General features: G+C 50.2%; 2 protein-coding genes across 2 annotated transcripts in view; one reads left to right on the top strand and one right to left on the bottom strand.

Moving 5' to 3' along the window:
* myom3 (myomesin 3) overlaps positions 1-14,108 on the bottom strand; it is a 29,645-nt gene extending 15,537 nt beyond the window's left edge. The window contains exons 1-12 of the mRNA XM_056592265.1: positions 14,089-14,108; positions 12,533-12,732; positions 10,515-10,565; positions 9,514-9,641; positions 9,138-9,321; positions 8,124-8,298; positions 7,033-7,154; positions 4,648-4,835; positions 3,628-3,754; positions 2,591-2,772; positions 1,543-1,657; positions 192-354 (exon numbers count right to left, since the gene is read on the bottom strand). Of these exons, the coding sequence (XP_056448240.1) occupies positions 192-354; positions 1,543-1,657; positions 2,591-2,772; positions 3,628-3,754; positions 4,648-4,835; positions 7,033-7,154; positions 8,124-8,298; positions 9,138-9,321; positions 9,514-9,641; positions 10,515-10,565; positions 12,533-12,732; positions 14,089-14,108 (1,655 nt within the window). The remainder of the gene's footprint in view (positions 1-191; positions 355-1,542; positions 1,658-2,590; positions 2,773-3,627; positions 3,755-4,647; positions 4,836-7,032; positions 7,155-8,123; positions 8,299-9,137; positions 9,322-9,513; positions 9,642-10,514; positions 10,566-12,532; positions 12,733-14,088) is intronic.
* Positions 14,109-19,272: 5,164 nt separating this feature from the next.
* Positions 19,273-21,906, top strand: LOC130384404 (beta-galactoside-binding lectin-like). Its single transcript, XM_056592561.1, has 4 exons — positions 19,273-19,381; positions 20,071-20,150; positions 21,065-21,218; positions 21,407-21,906. Exons 1-4 carry the CDS (start codon positions 19,376-19,378, stop codon positions 21,551-21,553), a joined length of 387 nt encoding a protein of 128 aa, XP_056448536.1. The 5' UTR covers positions 19,273-19,375; the 3' UTR covers positions 21,554-21,906.
* The last annotated feature ends 589 nt before the right edge of the window (positions 21,907-22,495 follow it).

Here is a 22,495-nt window from a genome sequence, read left to right as displayed (position 1 = left end):
TCTATGGTCCACTCTATGGTCCAGTCTATGGTTTATGGTCCAGTCTATGGTCCAGTCTATGGTATATGGTCCAGTCTATGGTCTATGGTCCAGTCTATGGTCTGTGGTCCAGTCTATGGTCTATGGTCCAGTCTATGGTCCAGTCTATGGTCTATGGTCCAGTCTATAGTCCAGTCCTATCTGGTTCTGACCGGTTTCCTCGGTCCTGCAGGTTTGCTCTCTCAGCGGCGATGGCCTCACGCTGCTTCCTGCTCCACAGAAAGTGGGTGGAGTCAGTGGGCGTGGCCTCAGGCACCTCGTAGGACAGGAAGACCCTCCCCTCGTGGTCCACGCCCGCCTCCACCTCCCGGGTGCCTGGGGGCGCGGCGGTTAGAGGGTGAAGGGACTGCACCGACACAGCGCTGCTCTGACCGGGGGCCGCTCAGAGCGCTGTACAACACCGCCTCACACTCACCCATTCATCCACACATCCCCCCCCCGACGGCGGAGTCAGCCCCCCAGGGCGACAGCCAGCTGGTCAGGAGCAGTCAGTGTGGGGGGGCTCGCTCAGGGACACCTCGACACTCAGCTAGGAGGAGCCGGGGATCGAACCAGCACCCTTCCGGTGACCAGCCGACCCTCTCTGCCTCGTAGGCCACATGCCGCCGACAGGTTAGACCCTCGTGAGACCCGGGGCTCTAGTCCCTCTGGGGGGGTCCGGGGGTCACCCCAGAGAGGACTGCGGGTCCATGGCCGTCCAACGACGGACGATAAAGTATTCAGAGACACGGGGCGTCTCGTCCCAGAGACACGGGGCGTCTCGTCCCAGAGACACTGGGTGTCTCGTCCCAGAGACACGGGGCGACACTGGGCGTCTCGTCCCAGAGACACGGGGCGTCTCGTCCCAGAGACACTGGGCGTCTCGTCCCAGAGACACTGGGCGTCTCGTCCCAGAGACACTGGGCGTCTCGTCCCAGAGTCCTCCAGACTCGTGAGAGAACACAGATGAACTGTTTAGTGTCTAAAGAATATGAGCAGGAGGGCAGCTGGTCTTCAGTTTGATGAAGACGAGCTGAGACACGCCGCTGGTGGTGGTGCCACCCCTCCAGGAGCAAATCCATGGGCCGGACCTTCATTTACTGAAACCCTGGCTATATCCCGTAATATATACCCTCTTCTTTAGGTACAGATTCCTCATTAAATTAAAGGGGGAGATAAAACCAGCAGATCTCTCGGTTGGAATCCCTCCCAGGTCATTCATTAGGCTTGATGGCACACACTTTAACAGACTTTAAATCTGCTTCAACACGTCGTAAATCACTCCTCCAAACAGAGATCTAAAGCAAGGCCGAGCACACTCATAACTGTTGAATCGTTCGCTCCAAACCGTTGCCAGATGCGGGGTTATTCATTTATTGGGCTATAATGATGGGCAATTCATTTCAAAGCAAGTCATAATTTCAGTTAGACTTTAGATTGTAGTTCCTGTTGGATGTGATTGGGGGAGTAGGGAGCCAATCTGCTGACAGAGATTGGTGTTCCTGATCCGTTCTATCGGCTCACCTGGTGGGGTCAGAGCTGTAATTGCCTCAGTGGGAAGGGAAGCCCCGCCCACTCCTGCTTGATTGACAGCCGACACACGGAATCGGTAGGTCTGTCCGGTCTGGAGTCCTGAAGCCTGGATGGGATGAGATGGTTAACCTGAATGACCAATCATGATCTGACACTACCACTCATCCCAGTGAGACCAGTACCACTCAGCCCAGTGAGACCAGTACCACTCAGCCCAGTGAGACCAGTACCACTCAGCCCAGTGAGACCAGTACCACTCTGCGCAGTGAGACCAGTACCACTCATCCCAGTGAGACCAGTACCATTCATCCCAGTGAGACCAGTACCACTCATCCCAATGAGACCAGTACCACTCATCCCAGTGAAACCAGTCCCCTCATCCCAGTGAGGCAGTACCACTCATCCCATTGAGACCAGTACCCTCATCCCAGTGAGACCAGTACCACTCATCCCAGTGAGACCAGTACCACTCATCCCAGTGAGACCAGTACCACTCATCCAAGTGAGACCAGTACCACTCATCCCAGTGAGACCAGTACCCTCATCCCAGTGAGACCAGTACCACTCATCCCAGTGAGACCAGTACCCTCATCCCAGTGAGACCAGTACCACTCATCCCAGTGAGACCAGTACCACTCATCCCAGTGAGACCAGTACCCTCATCCCAGTGAGACCAGCACCACTCATCCCAGTGAGGTAGTACCACTCATCCCAGTGAGACCAGTACCCTCATCCCAGTGAGACCAGTACCACTCATCCCAGTGAGACCAGTACCACTCATCCCAGTGAGACCAGTACCACTCATCCAAGTGAGACCAGTACCACTCATCCCAGTGAGACCAGTACCCTCATCCCAGTGAGACCAGTACCACTCATCCCAGTGAGACCATTACCCTCATCCCAGTGAGACCAGCACCACTCATCCCAGTGAGGTAGTACCACTCATCCCAGTGAGACCAGTACCCTCATCCCAGTAGTGCGATGGCAGACTGGCTATCCCGGGCGGGCGGTCAGATGTTGGGAACAGAAAGCGTCTCACCTGGTAGAAGGTGTCTGTGATTGGCTGGTCGTTGAGCACGGTCCAGCTCTCCGATTGGTCGTCTTGGCTGACGTGGAGCTGGTAGCCAATGAGAGGGCTGGCCCCCAGGTAGAGGGGCGGGACCCAGCGGAGGAGCAGCGAGTCTGACCGCACCTGGAGGGGCTGTAGGTCATAGGGAGGGCCTACACACACACACACACACACACACACACACACACACACAGACACACACACACACACACACACACACACACACACACACACAGACACACACACACATGCACACACACACACACACACACACACACACACACACACACACACACACACACGCACACACACACGCACACACACACACACACACACACACACGCACACACACACACACACACACACACACACACACACACACACACACACACACACACACACACACACACACACAGACACACACACACACACAGACACCACACACACACACACACACACGTGTTCATTTTTAGGTCTAAGTGAGAGAGATATAGATCTGCTACGTGCTTTCTGTGTGCTAGATGAGATCTGCCGGCTACATGCAGCGTGTGCAGCCTTCTATCTGCGGGCTAGGGGCTCTCTGTATGCTAGGGGCTCTCTGTATGCTAGGGGCTATCTGGAGGCTAGATGCTATCTGCATGCTAGGCGCTATCTGCACGCTAGGTGCTCTCTGCATGCTAGGTGCTATCTGCATGCTAGATGCTATCTGCATGCTAGGTGCTCTCTGCATGCTAGGTGCTATCTGCATGCTAGGTGCTATCTGCATGCTAGGTGCTATCTGTATGCTAGGTGCTATCTGCAGGCTAGTACATAAATTATAAAATGTAAAACAGAAGTTAGAGAAGTGAGCAGAGAGAGGCTTTAATCGGCTCTCCTAATTGGCTGTTTGACCAATTTGTTAAGCACTTAAATGTCCAAATAATGTCAAGATAAAAGCCCCTCATGGTTGACGGTACGGAGGGCCTCTCTGCGGGGCCCGATAGGGGCCCGGACCCCCGGGGCCTCACCTGGCTGCTCCCCGGTCCAGGCCTCACACAGGAAGGCCTCGCTGGGGCCCGAAGGGGCCCCCAGCCCCACCAGGTTGGCCCCGAACACACGGAACTGGTAGGAGGCGCCGGGGGCCAGGTCAGACACCTGCAACACACACACACACACGCACACAAGCACACACACAGACGGACGCACACACGCACACACACAGACACACAGACGGACGCACACAAGCACACACACACACAAACAGACGGATGCACACACGCACACACACAAACACACAGACGGACGCACACACGCACACACACACTTACACACAGACACACAGACGCACGCACTCACACAGACACACAGACGGACGCACACACGCACACACACAGACACACAGACGGACGCACACACGCACACACACACACAGACGGACGCACACACACAGACACAGAGAGGGACGCACACACGCACACACACAGACGGACGCACACACACAGACACCCAGACGGACGCACGCACACACACAAAACAGACGCACGGACGGACGCATAGACGCACACACACGGGGAAGAACACACACGCACGCACACACACACACACACACATTGTGAGTGTGTGAGTGTGACAGGCTGAATGGTTCATCATGTGAGGAGAGTGAAAGGCTGAATTAGTAGGTTCTTCTGACAAGCGGTTGTTTGTTTTAATCTCAGGACTGACTGACTGAGGACCTGAGGGAGAACCAGGACTAGCTGAGGACCTGAGAGAGAACCAGGACGAACAGTGGCGATGGAGGATACTGATGACTGATTGGTGGTTAATGATTATACTGATGACTGATTGGTGGTTAATGATGATACTGATGACTGATTGGTGGTTAATGATGATACTGATGACTGATTGGTGGTTAATGATGATACTGATGACTGATTGGTGGTTAATGATGACTGATGACTGATAGGTGGTTAATGATGACTGATGACTGATTGGTGGTTAATGATGATACTGATGACTGATCTTGATGATGGATGATATCGGGGACCCACGTGGTGGAGGCGTGTCTCAGCGGGTTTCTGGTTGACCTCTCTCCAGGGGTCCTGGTCGGGGCCCCTCTGGTCCAGGTAGTAGCCCAGCACGGGGGACCCCCCGTCGCAGGCAGGGGCCCTCCAGCTCAGGACCATCCCAGACCCCGAGCACGTCAGCAGGGAGAGGCCGGAGGGGGGACCGGGGGCCTCTGGGGGCCGGAGAGAGGGGTCAGTGGGGTCTAGACCAGGTCTGGTACTGTCTAACCCTGACCTGCTCCTTAACGACCTGTCTCTGTACTGTCTAACCCCTGCCTGCTCCTTAATGACCTGTCTCTGTACTGTCCAACCCCTACCTGCTCCTTAATGACCTGTCTCTGTACTGTCTAACCCCTACCTGCTCCTTAATGACCTGTCTCTGTACTGTCTAACCCCTACCTGCTCCTTAATGACCTGTCTCTGTACTGTCTAACCCCTACCTGCTCCTTAATGACCTGTCTCTGTACTGTCTAACCCCTGCCTGCTCCTTAATGACCTGTCTCTGTACTGTCCAACCCCTACCTGCTCCTTAATGACCTGTCTCTGTACTGTCTAACCCCTACCTGCTCCTTAATGACCTGTCTCTGTACTGTCTAACCCCTACCTGCTCCTTAATGACCTGTCTCTGTACTGTCTAACCCCTGCCTGCTCCTTAATGACCTGTCTCTGTACTGTCCAACCCCTACCTGCTCCTTAATGACCTGTCTCTGTACTGTCTAACCCCTACCTGCTCCTTAACGACCTGTCTCTGTACTGTCTAACCCCTACCTGCTCCTTAATGACCTGTCTCTGTACTGTCTAACCCCTACCTGCTCCTTAATGACCCGTCTCTGTACTGTCTAACCCCTACCTGCTCCTTAATGACCCGTCTCTGTACTGTCTAACCCCTACCTGCTCCTTAATGACCTGTCTCTGTACTGTCTAACCCCTACCTGCTCCTTAATGACCTGTCTCTGTACTGTCTAACCCCTACCTGCTCCTTAATGACCTGTCTCTGTACTGTCTAACCCCTACCTGCTCCTTAACGACCTGTATCTGTACTGTCTAACCCCTACCTGCTCCTTAATGACCCGTCTCTGTACTGTCTAACCCCTACCTGCTCCTTAATGACCTGTCTCTGTACTGTCTAACCCCTACCTGCTCCTTAATGACCTGTCTCTGTGCTGTCTAACCCCAACCTGCTCCTTAATGACCTGTCTCTTTACTGTCTATCCCCTACCTGCTCCTTTATGACCTGTCTCTGTACTGTCTAACCCCTACCTGCTCCTTAATGACCTGTCTCTGTACTGTCTAACCCCTACCTGCTCCTTAATGACCTGTCTCTGTACTGTCTAACCCCTACCTGTTCCTTAATGACCTGTCTCTGTACTGTCTTACCCCTACCTGCTCCTTAATGACCTGTCTCTGTACTGTCTAACCCCTACCTGCTCCTTAATGACCTGTCTGTACTGTCTAACCCCTACCTGCTCCTTAATGACCTGTCTCTGTACTGTCTAACCCCTACCTGCTCCTTAACGACCTGTCTCTGTACTGTCTAACCCCTACCTGCTCCTTAATGACCTCTCTGTACTGTCTAACCCCGACCTGTTCCTCAATGACCCGTCTCTGTACTGTCTAACCCCTACCTAATCCTGCTATTGGCCCGTTAAGCCGCTGATGTAACTCTGCTTCGTCTGTGACAGACCACAGATGGAGGGCAGACCTTAACGCTAGCAGGAGAATCTAATTTGTGCGCCACAAATAAAATAACAGCAGAATAACAAGCTCCTCATTCGACCAGAGAGTTCCCTTAATGCGTGTCTTATAATGCGTTATAATATTGGCTTAAGGATCACATGCTCGTTCAGCGTGGGCATTCGGCCAATCTGGGTGTCGTCTAACGTCTCTGATCGGTGATGGGACACCTGCAGCCCGACGGGACGTTTGTTAGTACAGCTGTGGTCCCAGTGATGAGGTGGAGATGATCCTCCTGCACTGAACCAGAGAACAGGAGGATCACCTCCACCTCATCACTGGGACCGCAGGGTGGAACTAACCCCTCAGGGAGGTCTTCAAGGGGGTCCGTGAAACACAAGGGCCCCTGGTTCCAGTGAGGAGGACTATCGCTGACTTACCCCTCAGGGGGTCCCCTATCTCTCTGACTGACCCCTCCCCAGGCTGGTACTCACGGATGGCGGCCCGGACCCGGACGGGGGGGGGGCTGTCGCTGACTTACCCCTCAGGGGGTCCCCTATCTCTCTGACTGACCCCTCCCCAGGCTGGTACTCACGGATGGCGGCCCGGACCCGGACGGGGGGGGGGCTGTCGCTGACTTACCCCTCAGGGGGTCCCCTATCTCTCTGACTGACCCCTCCCCAGGCTGGTACTCACGGATGGCGGCCCGGACCCGGACGGGGGGGGACTGCTGGGAGTAAGCGCTGGTCCCGGCGCGGCCCACCGCCTTCACCCGGAACACGTAGTCCTGCTGGGTCTGGAGACCGTGGGCCGTGAAGCTGGACCGGGGAGACCCACACACACGGGAACACGCTTTAGTCTGACCCGGCTACTCTCCCGGCCCTGGTCACCGATCGTCACAGCAACGGGAGGTGAATTTGTGCCGGGCGCCATCTTGTGAGGCTTAGGCAGCAGGCGGAGGCAGCGACCTCTAAAGATGGCGTCCGGCGCAGCGTTCGACCTCACAGTCCCTCTTGTGTTTGTGTTACGCTGCCTTCATCTTCTACCTCAACCCTTTCTCATTGGCTCATTCAACCTGTCCCTCAGGACTCACATGCCATAACACCGGCTTCTCATTGGCTCAGGGTCTATGCCTGCCTTTCCCTGCAACCAAACAACTGTAGATGTTTCTTCCTGAAGGGCTTGTGCATTTGTATATCTTGTCATGTATTTTCTATCTGTGGGTTTCACCTCATCACTGTGCTAGCCCGAGTGGGGTTAGCCTTCTGCCTAGCGTCACCCCAGGTTTACACACTACACGAAAAACAGCTTGGGGTGTCTGGAAAAAGTGCTACATAAACGCAATTAATTACTCTGATTCTTATTAGTATCCAGAGAGTTTCCTAACGACGACTAATGAAGAGTTCTGCGTGCTCGTTTAATGGGACCTGAAAATGAACAGAATGCAGTCGGAGAACAGGAGGAGAGTATTCTCCGGTACGCAGAACATGGCCTTCTCTAAAGCCTCTTTGGTGGAGTCTGCAGAGGTCCCTTATAGCAGTTACAGCCTCGGGAAAATGACCTCACAGCAGCGCTTAACCCTGAACCTTGAATCAATGAGTAGGAACTCTCCAACCCAGAGGTGAGAAACCTTGAGAACAAACCAGAGGAATCCTTCCTCCCAGGGGAGGTCAGGATGGAATATGAGGACATGTAACACCAATACGAGGCGAGCTAGCAGGTTTACCTGTAGCAGTAGTAATATATGTATCTTTTCTTTGGCAGTAGTCCTAGTGTCCCTTTAGTACCGTGTGCTGGAGATGGGCTTGTTGTTGATGGTGTTCCACTGGCCGGACCCGGTCAGGCTGTAGTACAGGTAGTACCCTAGAACCTCCTGGCCACCGGGGGGGACCTCCCAGTGGAGGTCCACCGAGCTGTCAGAGTCCCTGAAGACCAGCAGCGAGTGGGGAGGAGCCGTGACCTCTGGGGGAGCAAACGCAACCTTATGAAGCCTCTAACCACCAAACACAATATTCTAGAGCAGCTAGCCACCAAACACAACCTTCTAGAGCAGCTAGCCACCAAACACAACCTTCTGGAGCCTCTAGCCACCAAACACAACCTTCTAGAGCCTCTAGCCACCAAACACAACTTTCTGGAGCCTCTAGCCACCAAACGCAACCTTCTGGATACTCTAGCCACCAAACACAACCTTCTAGAGCAGCTAGCCACCAAACACAACTTTCTGGAGCCTCTAGCCACCAAACACAACCTTCTGGAGCCTCTAGCCACCAAACACAACCTTCTGGAGCCTCTAGCCACCAAACACAACCTAGAGCAGCTAGCCACCAAACACAACCTTCTAAAGCAGCTATCCACCAAACACAACCTTCTGGAGCCTCTAGCCACCAAACACAACCTTCTGGATACTCTAGCCACCAAACACAACCTTCTAGAGCCTCTAGCCACCTAACACAACCTTCTGGAGCCTCTAGCCACCAAACACAACCTTCTGGAGCCTCTAGCCACCTAACACAACCTAGAGCAGCTAGCCACCAAACACAACCTTCTAAAGCAGCTATCCACCAAACACAACCTTCTGGAGCCTCTAGCCACCAAACACAACCTTCTAGAGTTGTAGAGATAAGATGCAGTCATTGCTACTAACCAACAAACAAAGAAACAAACTAACCAAGTTACTCTAACTATAGATAGCTCCCTCACTCACCGACTCACTACCTGACTGACCTCCTGACCCACTCTGTGGTCAGCTGACTGACCTGGGGGCGGGGCTGAGTGACCTAGGGGCGGGGCTGACTGACCTGGGGGCGGGGCCAGCTCCAGCGGCCCGCTGGCCTCTGACGGCTCGCTGACGCCGTGCTTGTTGACGGAGCGCGTGCGGAAGCGGTACTGCCCCCCCCGCTGGAGGTCAAAGACGGGGAACCGCGGCGAGGAGACCCCCGCGCCCACACTGGCCCTCTCCCACCGGCCCCCCTCCCCCATGGACTGGGAACGGACAGATTATCATCAGCATCCGCACACACCATCATCATCATCATCATCATCATCATCATCATCATCATCATCATAGGGTATGGATGATGTCATCAGAACACAACATGACGTGCGTGTGTGCGTGTGTTCCTGTGTGTGTTCCTGTGTGCGTGCCTGTGTGTGTGTGTGTGTGTGTGTTCTGACCCGCTCCACGTAGTAGGTGAGGGGTTCTGGTCCGCGGGGGTCCGGTTCGCTCCAGCTCAGGACCAGGTAGGTGCTGCTCACCTGGCAGGAGGTCAGCTGGGTGGGGGGGAGGGGCAGCCTCACCTCACCTGGGGGGGGGGTCACATAAACCAGGGGAGGGGGGGGGGATCACATGAACCCCAGGGGAGGGGGGGGGGGATCACATGAACCCCAGGGGAGGGGGGGGGGGGGATCACATGAACATGGGGAGTGATCACATGAACAGGGGGGTGATCACATGAACAGGCCCCTGTCCTGCTCCTCATCCTGAACATGGGGGTCGCCTGCTCTGAGGGGCTCACACCCGCAGGTCAGAGGTCAGCTGACCCTGAAACAGGTCACCTGACTCGCTGACCGAGCACTGTGTTGACTGGTTAACAGCTGACCTGTCACCTGACTCGCTGACCGAGCTCTGTGTTGACTGGTTAACAGCTGACCTGTCACCTGACTCACTGACCGAGCTCTGTGTTGACTGGTTAACGGCTGACCTGTCACCTGACTCGCTGACCGAGCTCTGTGTTGACTGGTTAACAGCTGACCTGTCACCTGACTCGCTGACCGAGCTCTGTGTTGACTGGTTAACAGCTGACCTGTCACCTGACTCACTGACCGAGCTCTGTGTTGACTGGTTAACAGCTGACCTGTCACCTGACTCGCTGACCGAGCTCTGTGTTGACTGGTTAACAGCTGACCTGTCACCTGACTCGCTGACCGAGCTCTGTGTTGACTGGTTAACAGCTGACCTGTCACCTGACCCGCTGACCGAGCTCTGTGTTGACTGGTTAACAGCTGACCCGTCACCTGACTCGCTGACCGAGCTCTGTGTTGACTGGTTAACAGCTGACCTGTCACCTGACTCGCTGACCGAGCTCTGTGTTGACTGGTTAACGGCTGACCTGGGCGGACTGTTTAACCCGCGCAGGTGAGGATGATGATGATAACGACAGAAACAAGCAGCAAACCTTCCAGCTGGTCCTTAGTGATGAGGATCTGCCCTCTGTCAGACTGCACCACTGGAGAGAGAGAGAGGGGGGTGAGAGAGGGGGAGAGAGAGAGAGAGAGGGGGGGGGAGGGAGAGAGAGATAGAGAGAGAGAGAGAGGGGGAGGGAGAGAGAGAGAAAGAGGGGGGAGGGAGAGAGAGGGGGGAGAGAGAGGGGGAGAGGGGGAGAGAAAGAGAGAGAGAGGGAGAGAGAATGAGAGGGAGGGAGAGAGAGAGAGAGGGGGAGGGAGAGAGAGAGAAAGAGGGGGGAGGGAGAGAGAGGGGGGGGGGAGAGGGGGAGAGGGGGAGAGAGAGAGGGGGAGAGGGGGAGGAGAGGGAGAGGGGGAGAGAGAGAGAGGAGGGAGAGGGGGAGAGAGAGAGAGAGAGGGGGGGGAGGGAGAGGGGGAGAGAGAGAGAGAGAGGGGGGGGGAGGGAGAGAGAGCGAGAGAGAGGGGGGAAGAGAGAGAGAGGGAGGAGAGAGAGAGGGGGAGAGAGAGAGGGGGAGAGGGGGGGGAGAGGGAGAGGGGGGAGAGAGAGAGAGGAGGGAGAGGGGGAGAGAGAGAGAGAGAGAGGGGGGGAGGGAGAGAGAGCGAGAGAGAGGGGGGAGAGAGAGAGGGGGAGGAGAGGGAGTGGTAGAGATGTAGTGAAGGCCAGTACAGGTCCCATCCCGTCCGTATCAGTATCAGGAATGCAGATTCATTTATATAACACCGTGAAAACATCAGAAGTTTTAGGGTGAGGGGAGAGAGAGAGGGGGAGAGGGAGAGAGAGGGGGGGAGAGAAGGAGGGGGAGAAGGATAGAGAGTGAGAGGAGGGAGAGATAGAGAGGGGGGGCGAGACGAGAGAGAAAGGGGGAGAGAGAGTGAAAAGAGGGAGAGAGAGAGAGAGAGAGGGGGAGACGGAGAGAGAGAGGGGAGAGAGAGAGAGGAGGGAGAGAGAGGGAGAGTGGAGGGGGAGAGAGAGAGAGAGAGGAGGGAGAGAGAGGGAGAGTGGAGGGGGAGAGAGAGAGAGAGCTCCTGGTGGGACCTTCAGTCCGTCCTTCATGACTTTAATGATCCACAGAATGAGTGTGCGTGTGTGCGCGCGCGCGAGCGTGTGTGTGGGTGCGTGTGTGTGGGTGCGTGTGTATGTGCGTGCATGTGCGTGTGTGTGTGTGTTCTTGAGTGTTTGTGTGTGTATGTGTGTGCGTGTGTGTGTGCGTGGGTGCGTGTGTAAGTAAGTAAGTACAGTTAAAAACAGTTTTCCCTTGCCAAAGTGCCGTGCATGGTGCAGGCATATAAAGGAACACATACCACGTGCATCGACAGTACATGAAAAACATAAAAATAAACATCATGTCACCAAAGGGGAGGAGGGGCCAGGGAGGAGAGGGGTGCTTTGAGCCTCCATTTAGGCAAGGCAAGGCAAGGCAACTTTATTTATATAGCACTTTTCATACACAAGGCAGACACAAGGCAGACTCAAGGCAGACTCAAATTTATAACTGGTGACGGAAGGAGCGTCTCTAATAAGGCGGCGGTTCATTCCAAAGGCGGGGGTACGTTCGTGCGTGTGCGTGTGTGCGTGTTATAGCTGAGGAGGACTGTCAGTCAACCATCGTGCCTCAAAAATGGCCAATCCCAGGAGAGCCCGCCCTGCCTTGGTTCCCTCTCCCATAGTGCCAAAATTAAATTCGAGCGAGAGAGCAGAACATCATTCGAGAGCGGCTGTAGCGCGAGAGGCTGTTTTGTGCGACTGAAGTTATTCCCCCCCTCTCGCTTGCAGCGAGGTAATGCTCTCGAGGAGCTGTTCTCCTCGCTCAGGGAGCAGCGCTCTGAGTGCGCGCGCTCGCAGTCAATATCTACGCTTGTGAAATAATAATGTACGCCCGAATGCATGTTTTATCACATTAGTGCTTTATGGCACGAATGTGTCGCCATAGTGTGTGTGTGTGTTCTTTGTGTGTTTGTGTGTGGGTGTGTGTGTGTGGGTGCGTGTGTGTGTGCGTGCGTGTGTGCGTACCTGTGGTCCTGCTGGCCTCCAGGGGGTCGGAGGTCAGGATGGGCGCGGTGGGTTTGGACCAGCGCCCAGCGCCCGCTTGATTGACAGCACACACCCGGAAGCGGTAGGAAGTCCCGCCCCTCAGCCCTGACACCGGGAAGTGACATGCCTTCTGCAGGGCGTGATTACAGCGTTCCCATTGGCCGACAGCCACATCACATCTGTAGGGGGGAGAGAAGGAGGGAGGGAGGGGGGGAGAGGGGGAGGAAGGAGAGAGAGGAGATACTGAGGTATCACTTTATTTTATTTTCAATTTCTGGAGAGAAATAGGGGTAACACTTTAAAATAAGGTATAATATATAGCAAACTAGTCATTTCCTAACCCTTTGTTAATATTTGTAAATTGTTACTAAAATATTTATTTGGCAGGTAAATAGTTAATGTTTTTTTCATCATTCATCATCAGTTTATTGCATAACCCTAGCCCAACCCTAACACCCGACCCTAACCCTAACCCTAGCCCTAACCATAACACACGGCCCTAACCCTAACACACGACCCTAACCCTAACCCTAACACACGACCCTAACCCTAACCCTAACACACGGCCCTAACCTAACCCTAACACACGACCCTAACCCTAACCCTTACCCTAACCATAACACACGGCCCTAACCTAACCCTAACACACGACCCCTAACCCTAACCAGCAACACTCAGTGAGCAGTGAAAAAAAACTATTAACTTGTGCCAAATAGATATTTTAGTAAAGATTAACAGATATTAACAAAGGGTTAGGTAATGACTAGTTTGCTATTTATTATGGCACCTTAATATAAAGTGTTACCGAAATAGGTTATTATTCGATTAATCGCGATTAAAACGTTTAATCTTTGCCCAGCCCTAATTATTAAATTTTTGGCTCTGTTGTTACATTTTCAGCCAAATCTGCAAGCTATCTCATGTCAATCTGCAGATCAGGCTGGCCCCAAAGCTGTTTTGGCCGATTCAAGAATCCTAGAGTAAAAGTAAAGCCTAGTTTATGAAACTGCGCAAAGTGCTCTCCGTAGCCACTCAGAACGATGGAGACCGCGGGTCTGTCGTTGGTCAGCTAACGTCTGATTACCTCAGCCCCTAGTGTACCAGCGGTGAACTGCAATACCGAGTTACATACAATCCAAATTGAACAGATATTTAATCATGTGTCGCAAGATGCAATATTAAGGCTAATTGTGACAGTTTCTCTCCTGTAATTGAAGATGAAATAAAGTGATACCTCAGTTATTACATTATTGGCTCAGTTATTACATTTTCAAAAGATCTTTTTAATGCAAAGCCAATAACGAGCAAATTACATTATTAGCAAAAAGTCATACATTATTGGCAAACCAACTTTATTACAATATTGGCAATTTATTACGTTATTGTCTTTATTACATTTTGATTATGACGTTATTGGCCGTCATTACATTATTGGTCGTCCTTACATTATTGGTTGCTACAAGCTGCAAACCAGATTTGTGGCAGAGGGATATGGGCTACTGTGTCCTGTATTTCTTTTAAATGTATGCCTTCACTCCACGATGATCTGCCGCATGTCTGGCCAAATAAATCCATTGCCAGGCAAGAAGAAGCAGGTCTTCCTGCCACTGAACATTGGCCTCCACAGTGCCAGTGCATTCCTCAGCGTTCCCCTCCACTGATTAAGTTATGAGTGCCCGTCTTATCTTGTCTCATCTTGAATATTAAAGACTACACAACAAAAAATGTCTTACCACAGGTCCCACTACACAGCGAACCCAGACAAACTTAACTGAACATTAAGAGCTGAACGTATAGACCTGAACTCATAAAACCAACGATATCATATTAAACATGTTGATCAGAGCGTTTAAAAAAGTATTTAACCCAATTTATTTGAACAGAAACTGTAGATCCGTCGAAGCGTCTGCGTGGCCACGGAGTTGGATACACAGAGTACTATAACGAAACCCTAAGAGGTACATATGAATCCAAACTGACCAGATATGTAAGGATGTGTTGCAAGACGCAATATAAAGGCTAAGTGCGACAGTTTCACTCCAGAAATCGAAGATAAAATAAAGTGATACCTCAGTTATTACATCATTGGCTCAGTTATGAAATTTTCAAAGAATTTTTTAATACAAAGCCAATAACGTAATACGTTATTACATGGCAATAAGTCATGTCCTTTATTTCATTTAATGTGTGCCTTCACTCCATGATGATCAGCAGGATGTCTTGCCATATAAATCCATTGCCAGGCAAGAAGAAGCAGGTCTTCCTGCAACCGAACATTGGCCTCCACACTGCCAGTGCATTCCTCAGCGTTCCCCTCCACTGATTAAGTTATGATTGCCCGTCTTGTCTTGTCTCACCTTGTGTTATCTTAAAGTGTAAATCCGACGAAAATTTAGCACAGGGACTTTGTTTTGGCATGTTTACCCATCAAATAAGGCCTCCAGATACTTTTTTCATTGAAAATCGAGTATAGTTTGCCCGGCAGAATGTTTGGCTTCCATGTTATTGTTTAGGGGCACCGCGAACGCTTCTAAATCTGCAATTTTTTAACCACTAATATTGCTCAAAATAGCACCAAACCTCTGCGCAGTAGATTGATAAGGGTCCCTAGTACCTACACATAAAACAAAGCATCAACAACTTAGTTATCGTACCAGAAGTTTCTTAAAAAAAGACGAATTACAAGTCTGTGCCTTATTTGTAGGTCCATGTTTCCAGGAAGTCCATATAAGTCGATTAACTGCTACCGTAAATAATATATTAGAGACGCAAACAAATTGAAAACAGCCAAGTATCAAGAGGGGGTTTGTTGGCGCCTCTATTATATGATATTGTAGAACTGCTTCAGGAAGTATGCAAGTGCAGTTAACTTGCCAAAAATTGAATATTACTCCCCGGGCAAATGGAATAAAGAAAATTCATTATTCTTTAATAAGGGCGGTCTCAGAATTGTGCAGGGGTCAAAATCCTGATTGGAAGGTGTCATACTAACCAGTTGATGCTAGGAAGTGATTAAGTTGCTGGAGGACAACTTTCTCAATGATTTTACTTATGAAGGGTAGATTTGATATTGGTCTTTAGTTGTTAATAATAGAGGCATCTAGGCTCCGCTTTTTAAAAAGGGGTTTAATAACTGCAGTTTTCAAGGCTTTTGGGAAGTTGCCTGACTGGAGAGAGTTGTTAACTATCTGCAATATGTCTACTGCTAGGCAGTCGAAAATATTCTTAAAGAGGTTGGTAAGTAAAGTATCAAGGCAACAGGTGGATGGCTTTAGTTGTGTCACAGTTTCCACAAGAGTTTTAGAGTCAATAACATTAAAGCATGCCATCCCAGCCACGTTACTTTTGCCTGAACAGGGTGGTAGTGCAACTAGGCAACTAGGCATTACCTTACCCTTTGTTAATATTTGTTAATTGTTACAAAAATATCTATTCCGCACGAGTTAATCGTTTTTTTCACTGACCACAGAGTGTCGCTGGTTTGGGTTAGGGTTAGGGCCGTGTGTTAGGGTTAGGGTTAGGGTTATGCAAACAACTAATATTTAATTAATGATGAAAAAACTATGAACTATTAACTTTAGTAACAATTAACAAATATTAACAAAGGGTTAGGTGATGACTAGTTTGCTATTTATTATGGAACCTTATTATAAAGTGTTACCAATGTATTTATATTACACATTAGTTTGGAAATTAGTTACATCATTTTCACTCCCGCCCCCCCACCACCACCCACACACACACAACCCCCTGATGAAGGTCATCCAGTGTAGTGCAATGACAAGCCCTTTAATCTGTCCCTCTCTCTCTCTGTCTCTCTGTCTCTCTCTCCCTCTCTCCCTCTCTCCCTCTCTCCCGCTCTCTCTGTCTCTCTCCCTCCCTCCCTCCCTCTCTCTCTCTCTCTCTCTCTCTCTCTCTCTCTCTCTCTCTCCCTCTCTCTCTCTCTCTCTCTCTCCCTCTCTCCCGCTCTCTCTCTCTCTCTCTCTCTCTCCCTCCCTCCCTCCCTCCCTCCCTCCCTCCCTCTCTCTCTCTCTCTCTCCCTCTCTCTCTCTCTCTCTCTCTCTCTCTCTCTCTCCCCTCCCTCCCTCCCTCCCTCCCTCCCTCCCTCTCTCTCCCCCTCCCTCCCTCCCCTCCCTCTCTCTCTCTCTCTCTCTCTCTCTCTCTCTCTCCCTCTCTGTCCTCCTCCCTCTCTCTCTCTCTCTCTCTCTCTCTCTCTCTCTCTCTCTCTCTCTCTCTCTCTCTCTCTCTCTCTCTCTCCACACGCAGCAAACCTATAACAGGCACAGATCTTGTGCTGCATGTAGAGAATTATTTCTTTCTCAATATTATAAACATTTACAACCATTGGACTTTACTTCTCAATACCTGCAAACATTCCCTCAAACTGAGTCGTCAACCAGACCAAAAGACGTCGAGTCACAACGCACCTTTATTCGACCCCTTGCCCGACATGAGAACATAATCTTAAGGGAATGGTGATTTCAAGGACAACTTGTTTGAACTTTAAACCGAATAAACACACATGTGATGAAGTGTAATTCAATTAAGAATCTACTGAATTTCACACATACTGTAAAATATATTCAACAGTTTAGCATGCGAATGATAAATGGATAATGTCTTTCGAAATAAATTTGCATTTTAAATAAGAGTGTCTTTTCGAAACTCAACTGCAACTCGCATGCCTGTCGAACTTGATATTTTTTTTCCCAAAATGGAACTCGAGGTAAACCATACGTTTGGAATAAATAACACTTTTCAATAGCACAATTCATGTGTACAACTTTACCGTTCACACTCGTGTTACAAAGTTATATCATTTTTAATTTAAACAATGTTTATTCAGTTACAACACTGTCAAACAAGCTTCCGTCGAAATCACCATTTGCACGTTTTCATGTCGGCAAATGGTAGAAATAAAGTCACGTTTTGACTCGGCTTATAGGCCTGATAGACTTGTTGGATGCAGACATTTAGCTGGGAGTGTTTATTCGGTTACACCCAGGCTCGGACTGGTAATCTGTGATACCGGGCATTTGCCAGAAGGGCCGGTCCACATTTCAGCGTGCGAGGGCCGGCCCTCCTTCAATCATACCGGCCCCAATACTGATTATACGACCGCCTTACTTACCTGACAATACGGATAACTCAAAGAGCACAAGAAAGAACCTAACGACAAATTGTTGCAATGGTGCATCCAGTATATATAGCGCTTCCTTGTCATGCACATCTATGTGACGGTTCCTATATGGTATAATTTTCTATTTCTTCAAACTGTAAAATCCTGTTTCTTCAAACTGTACAATCATTGCAACAAACTAAATTAAAATGCTAACTAAAATGCTTTCTTTAAACTAAACTACGATTTTCTTCTTATATTTGGCGAATTTATGTTCGAATATTTTGCAAAAATATGTTGCGGTGCACGATGGGATTATACATCTAACAGCGAACGTTAACGGTCCATGGATGCTGCGGATGTTGCTTTGCTTATATTTTAATTTCAGTGGATGGGCTAAAAATCATGGAAGGAGTTGGCAAAAAGAAGAAAGGGGGAGCGGAGAAGATTCGGGACAAAAGGCAGAAATCTCTACAAGCTGAGGCGTCTGGATGTTTTAAAATAGATCGCTTGTTTGCTGTGGCCAGTGCTTCAACCGTTGCTGCTAGTGCCCCCGACGTCCCTGCTAGTGCCCCCGACGTCCCTGCTGCTACAACCTAACATAATCCATTGCTTGCTAGCCTAGCAGGACTGTCCGGGTATGTTAAACCGTGTGGATTAATGTGGAATAATTGCAACTTGCAAGAAGCCCCGCGATCAAGACAGCGTCAAGGTAGGCCGTTTGGTTTTTTAATTGTGCCCACCGCGACATGTTGAATTCGGCTCACAGGTCTTTCTTAAAGGGGTAGTTCGGAATTTTGGACATAGGGCCTGATTCCGAAGTGAGCATTGGTATTCTATATCACTGGAGACAGTTTTCAACACATTTCATTTGTATAATTCCTTCGTTCACTGTACTCTGCGTTTGTAGCAATGACAGCAGCAGGTAACCTAGGTTTCAGCCCGCCGCTGCCGTAGCCTACGTACAGGAATATAAACACTGCTGCTGAGACCCCGCAATTCCCTCAAAATGCAATGCAATGCAAGGTTGGTTTTATTTCTAACATTATTCTATAAACAGACATTTAGATTTATAGTCTGTCGTTATAATTGATTTACCTCGGGTGTACTGTGGAGTGGGTAAGACTGTTTTTAATAGCAGGCTAGCATTGCCCGTTGACGTGCGCTAGCCTAGCACGAGCGAACTCTGCAACTAGAAGGACTGAATGAAATGTGTTGAAAACTGTCTCCAGTGATATAGAATACCAATGCTCACTTCGGAATCAGGCCCTATGTCCAAAATTCCGAACTACCCCTTTAAGTAGGTTCGCTGAAGTTGGTTCGGCTCATTTGCGCTAAAGGGGGGGGGGGTCGGTCGGTCGGTCCATAAGGGGCCGGTGTAGATGGAAAAATGCCAGGGCCGAAAATCGTTCCCAGTCCGACCCTGGTTACACCACTCTAAAATGAGTTTTCCTTTAAATCACCATTCCTCTAAGATTATGTTTGCATGTCGGCAAAGGCTGGAAATTAAGTCCTGTTGTGACTCGAAGTCTGGAATGTTTGCTAATTGGGATATTTTTTCTGAATATCTCGCTGTAGACGTCACTCATTTTGGACAACAGGAGCGGAGCGCGTCTCTCTATAAATGTCCTCCCAGCAGGCAGGACTCTGATCTGCTGCCTCCTCTCCTACCTGCGCGTAAACTCAACCGATCGGACGGCGACATGGCTGTAAGTATAAAGAATAGAGCGCTACCACTGATCCCTGCAGTGTTTCTCTCGACATCAGTTATGTCGCTTTCATTCTGCTTGGTTTTACTGCTGCTCTGCACTGAATGGAGTGACAGCTGTCATTACGCGTGTCATTACGCGTGTTTTAAATGTGGGCACCTCTTATACGCGCGGATCAGAACCAATAGTTCTCTCTGGTGGTGATGGGATCACTGTATATCATTCATAACTTTTCATAACCTGTTGTGCTTTTGTGCATTCGTATTCAATGTTATACAGATTCACTTGGCCGAACTCAGAACATGTTTTTGCGACCTTTCAAAGATAGTTTGAGGAAAGTTATATTTAAACGGTAACCTATTTAAAGTGAGGATACAATTTGTTAAATAATGTTTATAAAAGTTAACCTTCTTAAACTAGACAAACATCTTACAGAGATCATAATATCTCCCTTTTTCCAGTTCAACATGAGGAAGTGTGACCAGTAGAATTGATCTCAAACTGTAATAAACCAGTGTTTTATATAAAATCGCTCTCCCTCTCTCATTCTCCTGATTATTCTCCCTCTCTCTCTCTCTCTCTCTCTCTCTCTCTCTCTCTCTCTCTCTCTCTCTCTCTCTCTCTCTCTCTCTCTCTCTCTCTCTCTCTCTCTCTCTCTCTCTCTCTCTCTGTCTCTCACCCCCTAACAGGACATGCTGGTAAAGAACAGGCCCCTGAGGGTGGGCGAGACGTTGACCATCACCGGGATCCCCAAGACGAATGTACAACGGTGAGTATCTCAGTGGATCAACCGTCCCGTCGCGTTAACTCTTTCACCCACTAGGGGGCGGTGTACTCCACGCGCAGATGGAGGACACAAAAAAAAAAGCTGTTTGATTTTGTCACTTTACTGAAGGAAGTTGAACTGCAATAGAAATCCTTCAAAGTCCAGTTCTGGAGTTCAGAGGTTAATCATGAGGGTGGGGGCGGGTGCAGGGGCCAAAGGTTAATCATGAGGGTGGGGGGGGCCGGGTGCAGGGGTCAAAGGTTAATCATGAGGGTGGGGGCCGGGTTCAGGGGCCAGCTGTAAAGGCTCCTCCCCTTGAGTTAGCCTAGCCCACATACAAGCACACCTGCTAGTCTGTTCTCCTGGGGTTGAATGTTATTTGAAGCTGTTCCGCTGTAATGATTCAGATAAAGAGAATCCCCAACCCTCACGATAATCTCTCCACAATCTTAAAGATGCTGTAAAGTAATATCAGCGTGAAGTCGATGAGTCGACTCATCGATGGATCGGGGTCTGAACCGGTGACTTGAGCAGCTTCAGTCCCGTGCGTGACGCGGTTATTGTACTGCAGCTGTAGTGACTAATGAGTACCGGGTGGTCTTCCTCCTCCTCCTCTCCCTCCTCCTCCTCTTCCTCCTCCTCCTCCTCCTCCTCCTCCTCCTCCTCCTCCTCCTCCTCCTCCTCCTCCTCCTCCTCCTCTCACTCCTCCTCCTCTCCTCCTCCTCCTCCTCCTCCTCCTCCTCCTCCTCTCACTCCTCCTCCTCTCCCTCTTCCTCCTCCTCCTCCTCCTCCTCCTCCTCCTCTCCCCCTCCTCCTCCTCCTCCTCCTCCTCCTCCTCCTCTTCCTCCTCCTCCTCCTCCTCATCCTCCTCCTCTTCCTCCTCTCCCTCCTCCTCCACCTCCTCCTCCTCTCTCCAGCTTTGTGGTGAACATCAGCTCCGGGGTCGACCATGCGCTCCACATGAGCGTGCAGTTCCACGGCACGGTGATCTACAACTCGTGCCAGGCGGGGTGCTGGGGGGCCGAGGTCCGCCACGGGCGGTGCCCCTTCAAATACGACAAGCTCTTCAAGGTGAGAGGGGGATGGAGGGGGGAGCTAGAGGGGGGGAGGGAGGGAGAAGGAGCAGGGAGGGGTGAGGAAGAGGGGGAGAGGGAGAGGGGGTGTATGAACATTTTCTTCATGCTGCTCTCTCTCTCTCTCTCTCTCTCTCTCTCTCTCTCTCTCTCTCTCTCTCTCTCTCTCTCTCTCTCTCTCTGTAGTTCACCGTCACCCTGACCCGTGAGGAGTTCCTGGTGGTCCTGAGCGATGGCTCTGAGATCCACTTCCCCAACCGCCTGGGGGCGTCTGAGTACAAGGACTTCTCCTTCGACGAGGGCGTCCTCATCCGCAGCTTTGAGATCAACTAACCCTGAGCTGGATCTCCTCCTTCAGTCTGGTGGCCTCTCCTCACAGCAGACCGGTTCACAGGCAGATGAGAACCACTCACTACATCAACCTCTGACATCCCTGTGTTAGATGTTCTTTACAAAGCTTTTTCTGCAATGGTAAAACTGATTGATTTGTTTTGTTTAGGCCTTTGTATTCCTTTGAGAACATCGGCCATTGATGAATCGCTTCCTCCCTGGCCTGTCTTGGGCCATCTTCTCCATCTGTTGCCCCGTCAGCCCTTCCTCCTTGAATCGTAAAACTGATGTGGATTAAAAATGATTTTTTTAGCAATGATAATCAGCATCTGGTGATTTATTTATCAAGTTGTCGTTGTCCACCATTTTGTGTGTGTGTTTATGTGTGTGTGTCTGCGTGTGTATATTTGTGCATGTTTCTGTTTCTGTGTGTGTGTGTGTGTGTGTGTTTGTGTTTGTGTGTGTGTACATGTATATGTGTGTGTGTAGTTTCTGTACCTAATGGCATGGAAAAATTAGCATTTCAATTGGCGTGGCAGTTAATATTCCATATTTCCTTAACTTAAGCTGCATATAAGGGAAAGGGTTCCTTAGTAGTATTAATACTTCTCACAGAATACATATTTGATGCAGTGCATGGGTTGGCCGTTTGGGAATCGAACCCGCACCTTGGTGTTCATGCCTGGACTCCAGGCCTTGATACAGGCCCTGTCTGGCATGAATATATGATGACGACCATGCCATGAGAAATATTACCAATTATAATAACTAGCTAATAATATAACTTCATAGTTTCATACTGTGTGTAATTCTGCAAGGATGATCTTTTAAATGATTGTGTTGTAGGGGAACAATACCATCTCAATACTAGACTATACACTACAATACTATCTCAATACTAGACTATACCCTACAATTCTATCTCAATAATAAACTGTCGTATCT

The sequence above is a fragment of the Gadus chalcogrammus genome, chromosome 6 (assembly GCF_026213295.1).
Source record: "Gadus chalcogrammus isolate NIFS_2021 chromosome 6, NIFS_Gcha_1.0, whole genome shotgun sequence".
NCBI classification, from domain to species: Eukaryota; Metazoa; Chordata; class Actinopteri; order Gadiformes; family Gadidae; genus Gadus; species Gadus chalcogrammus.
This window is presented reverse-complemented; position numbering and strand designations above follow the sequence as displayed.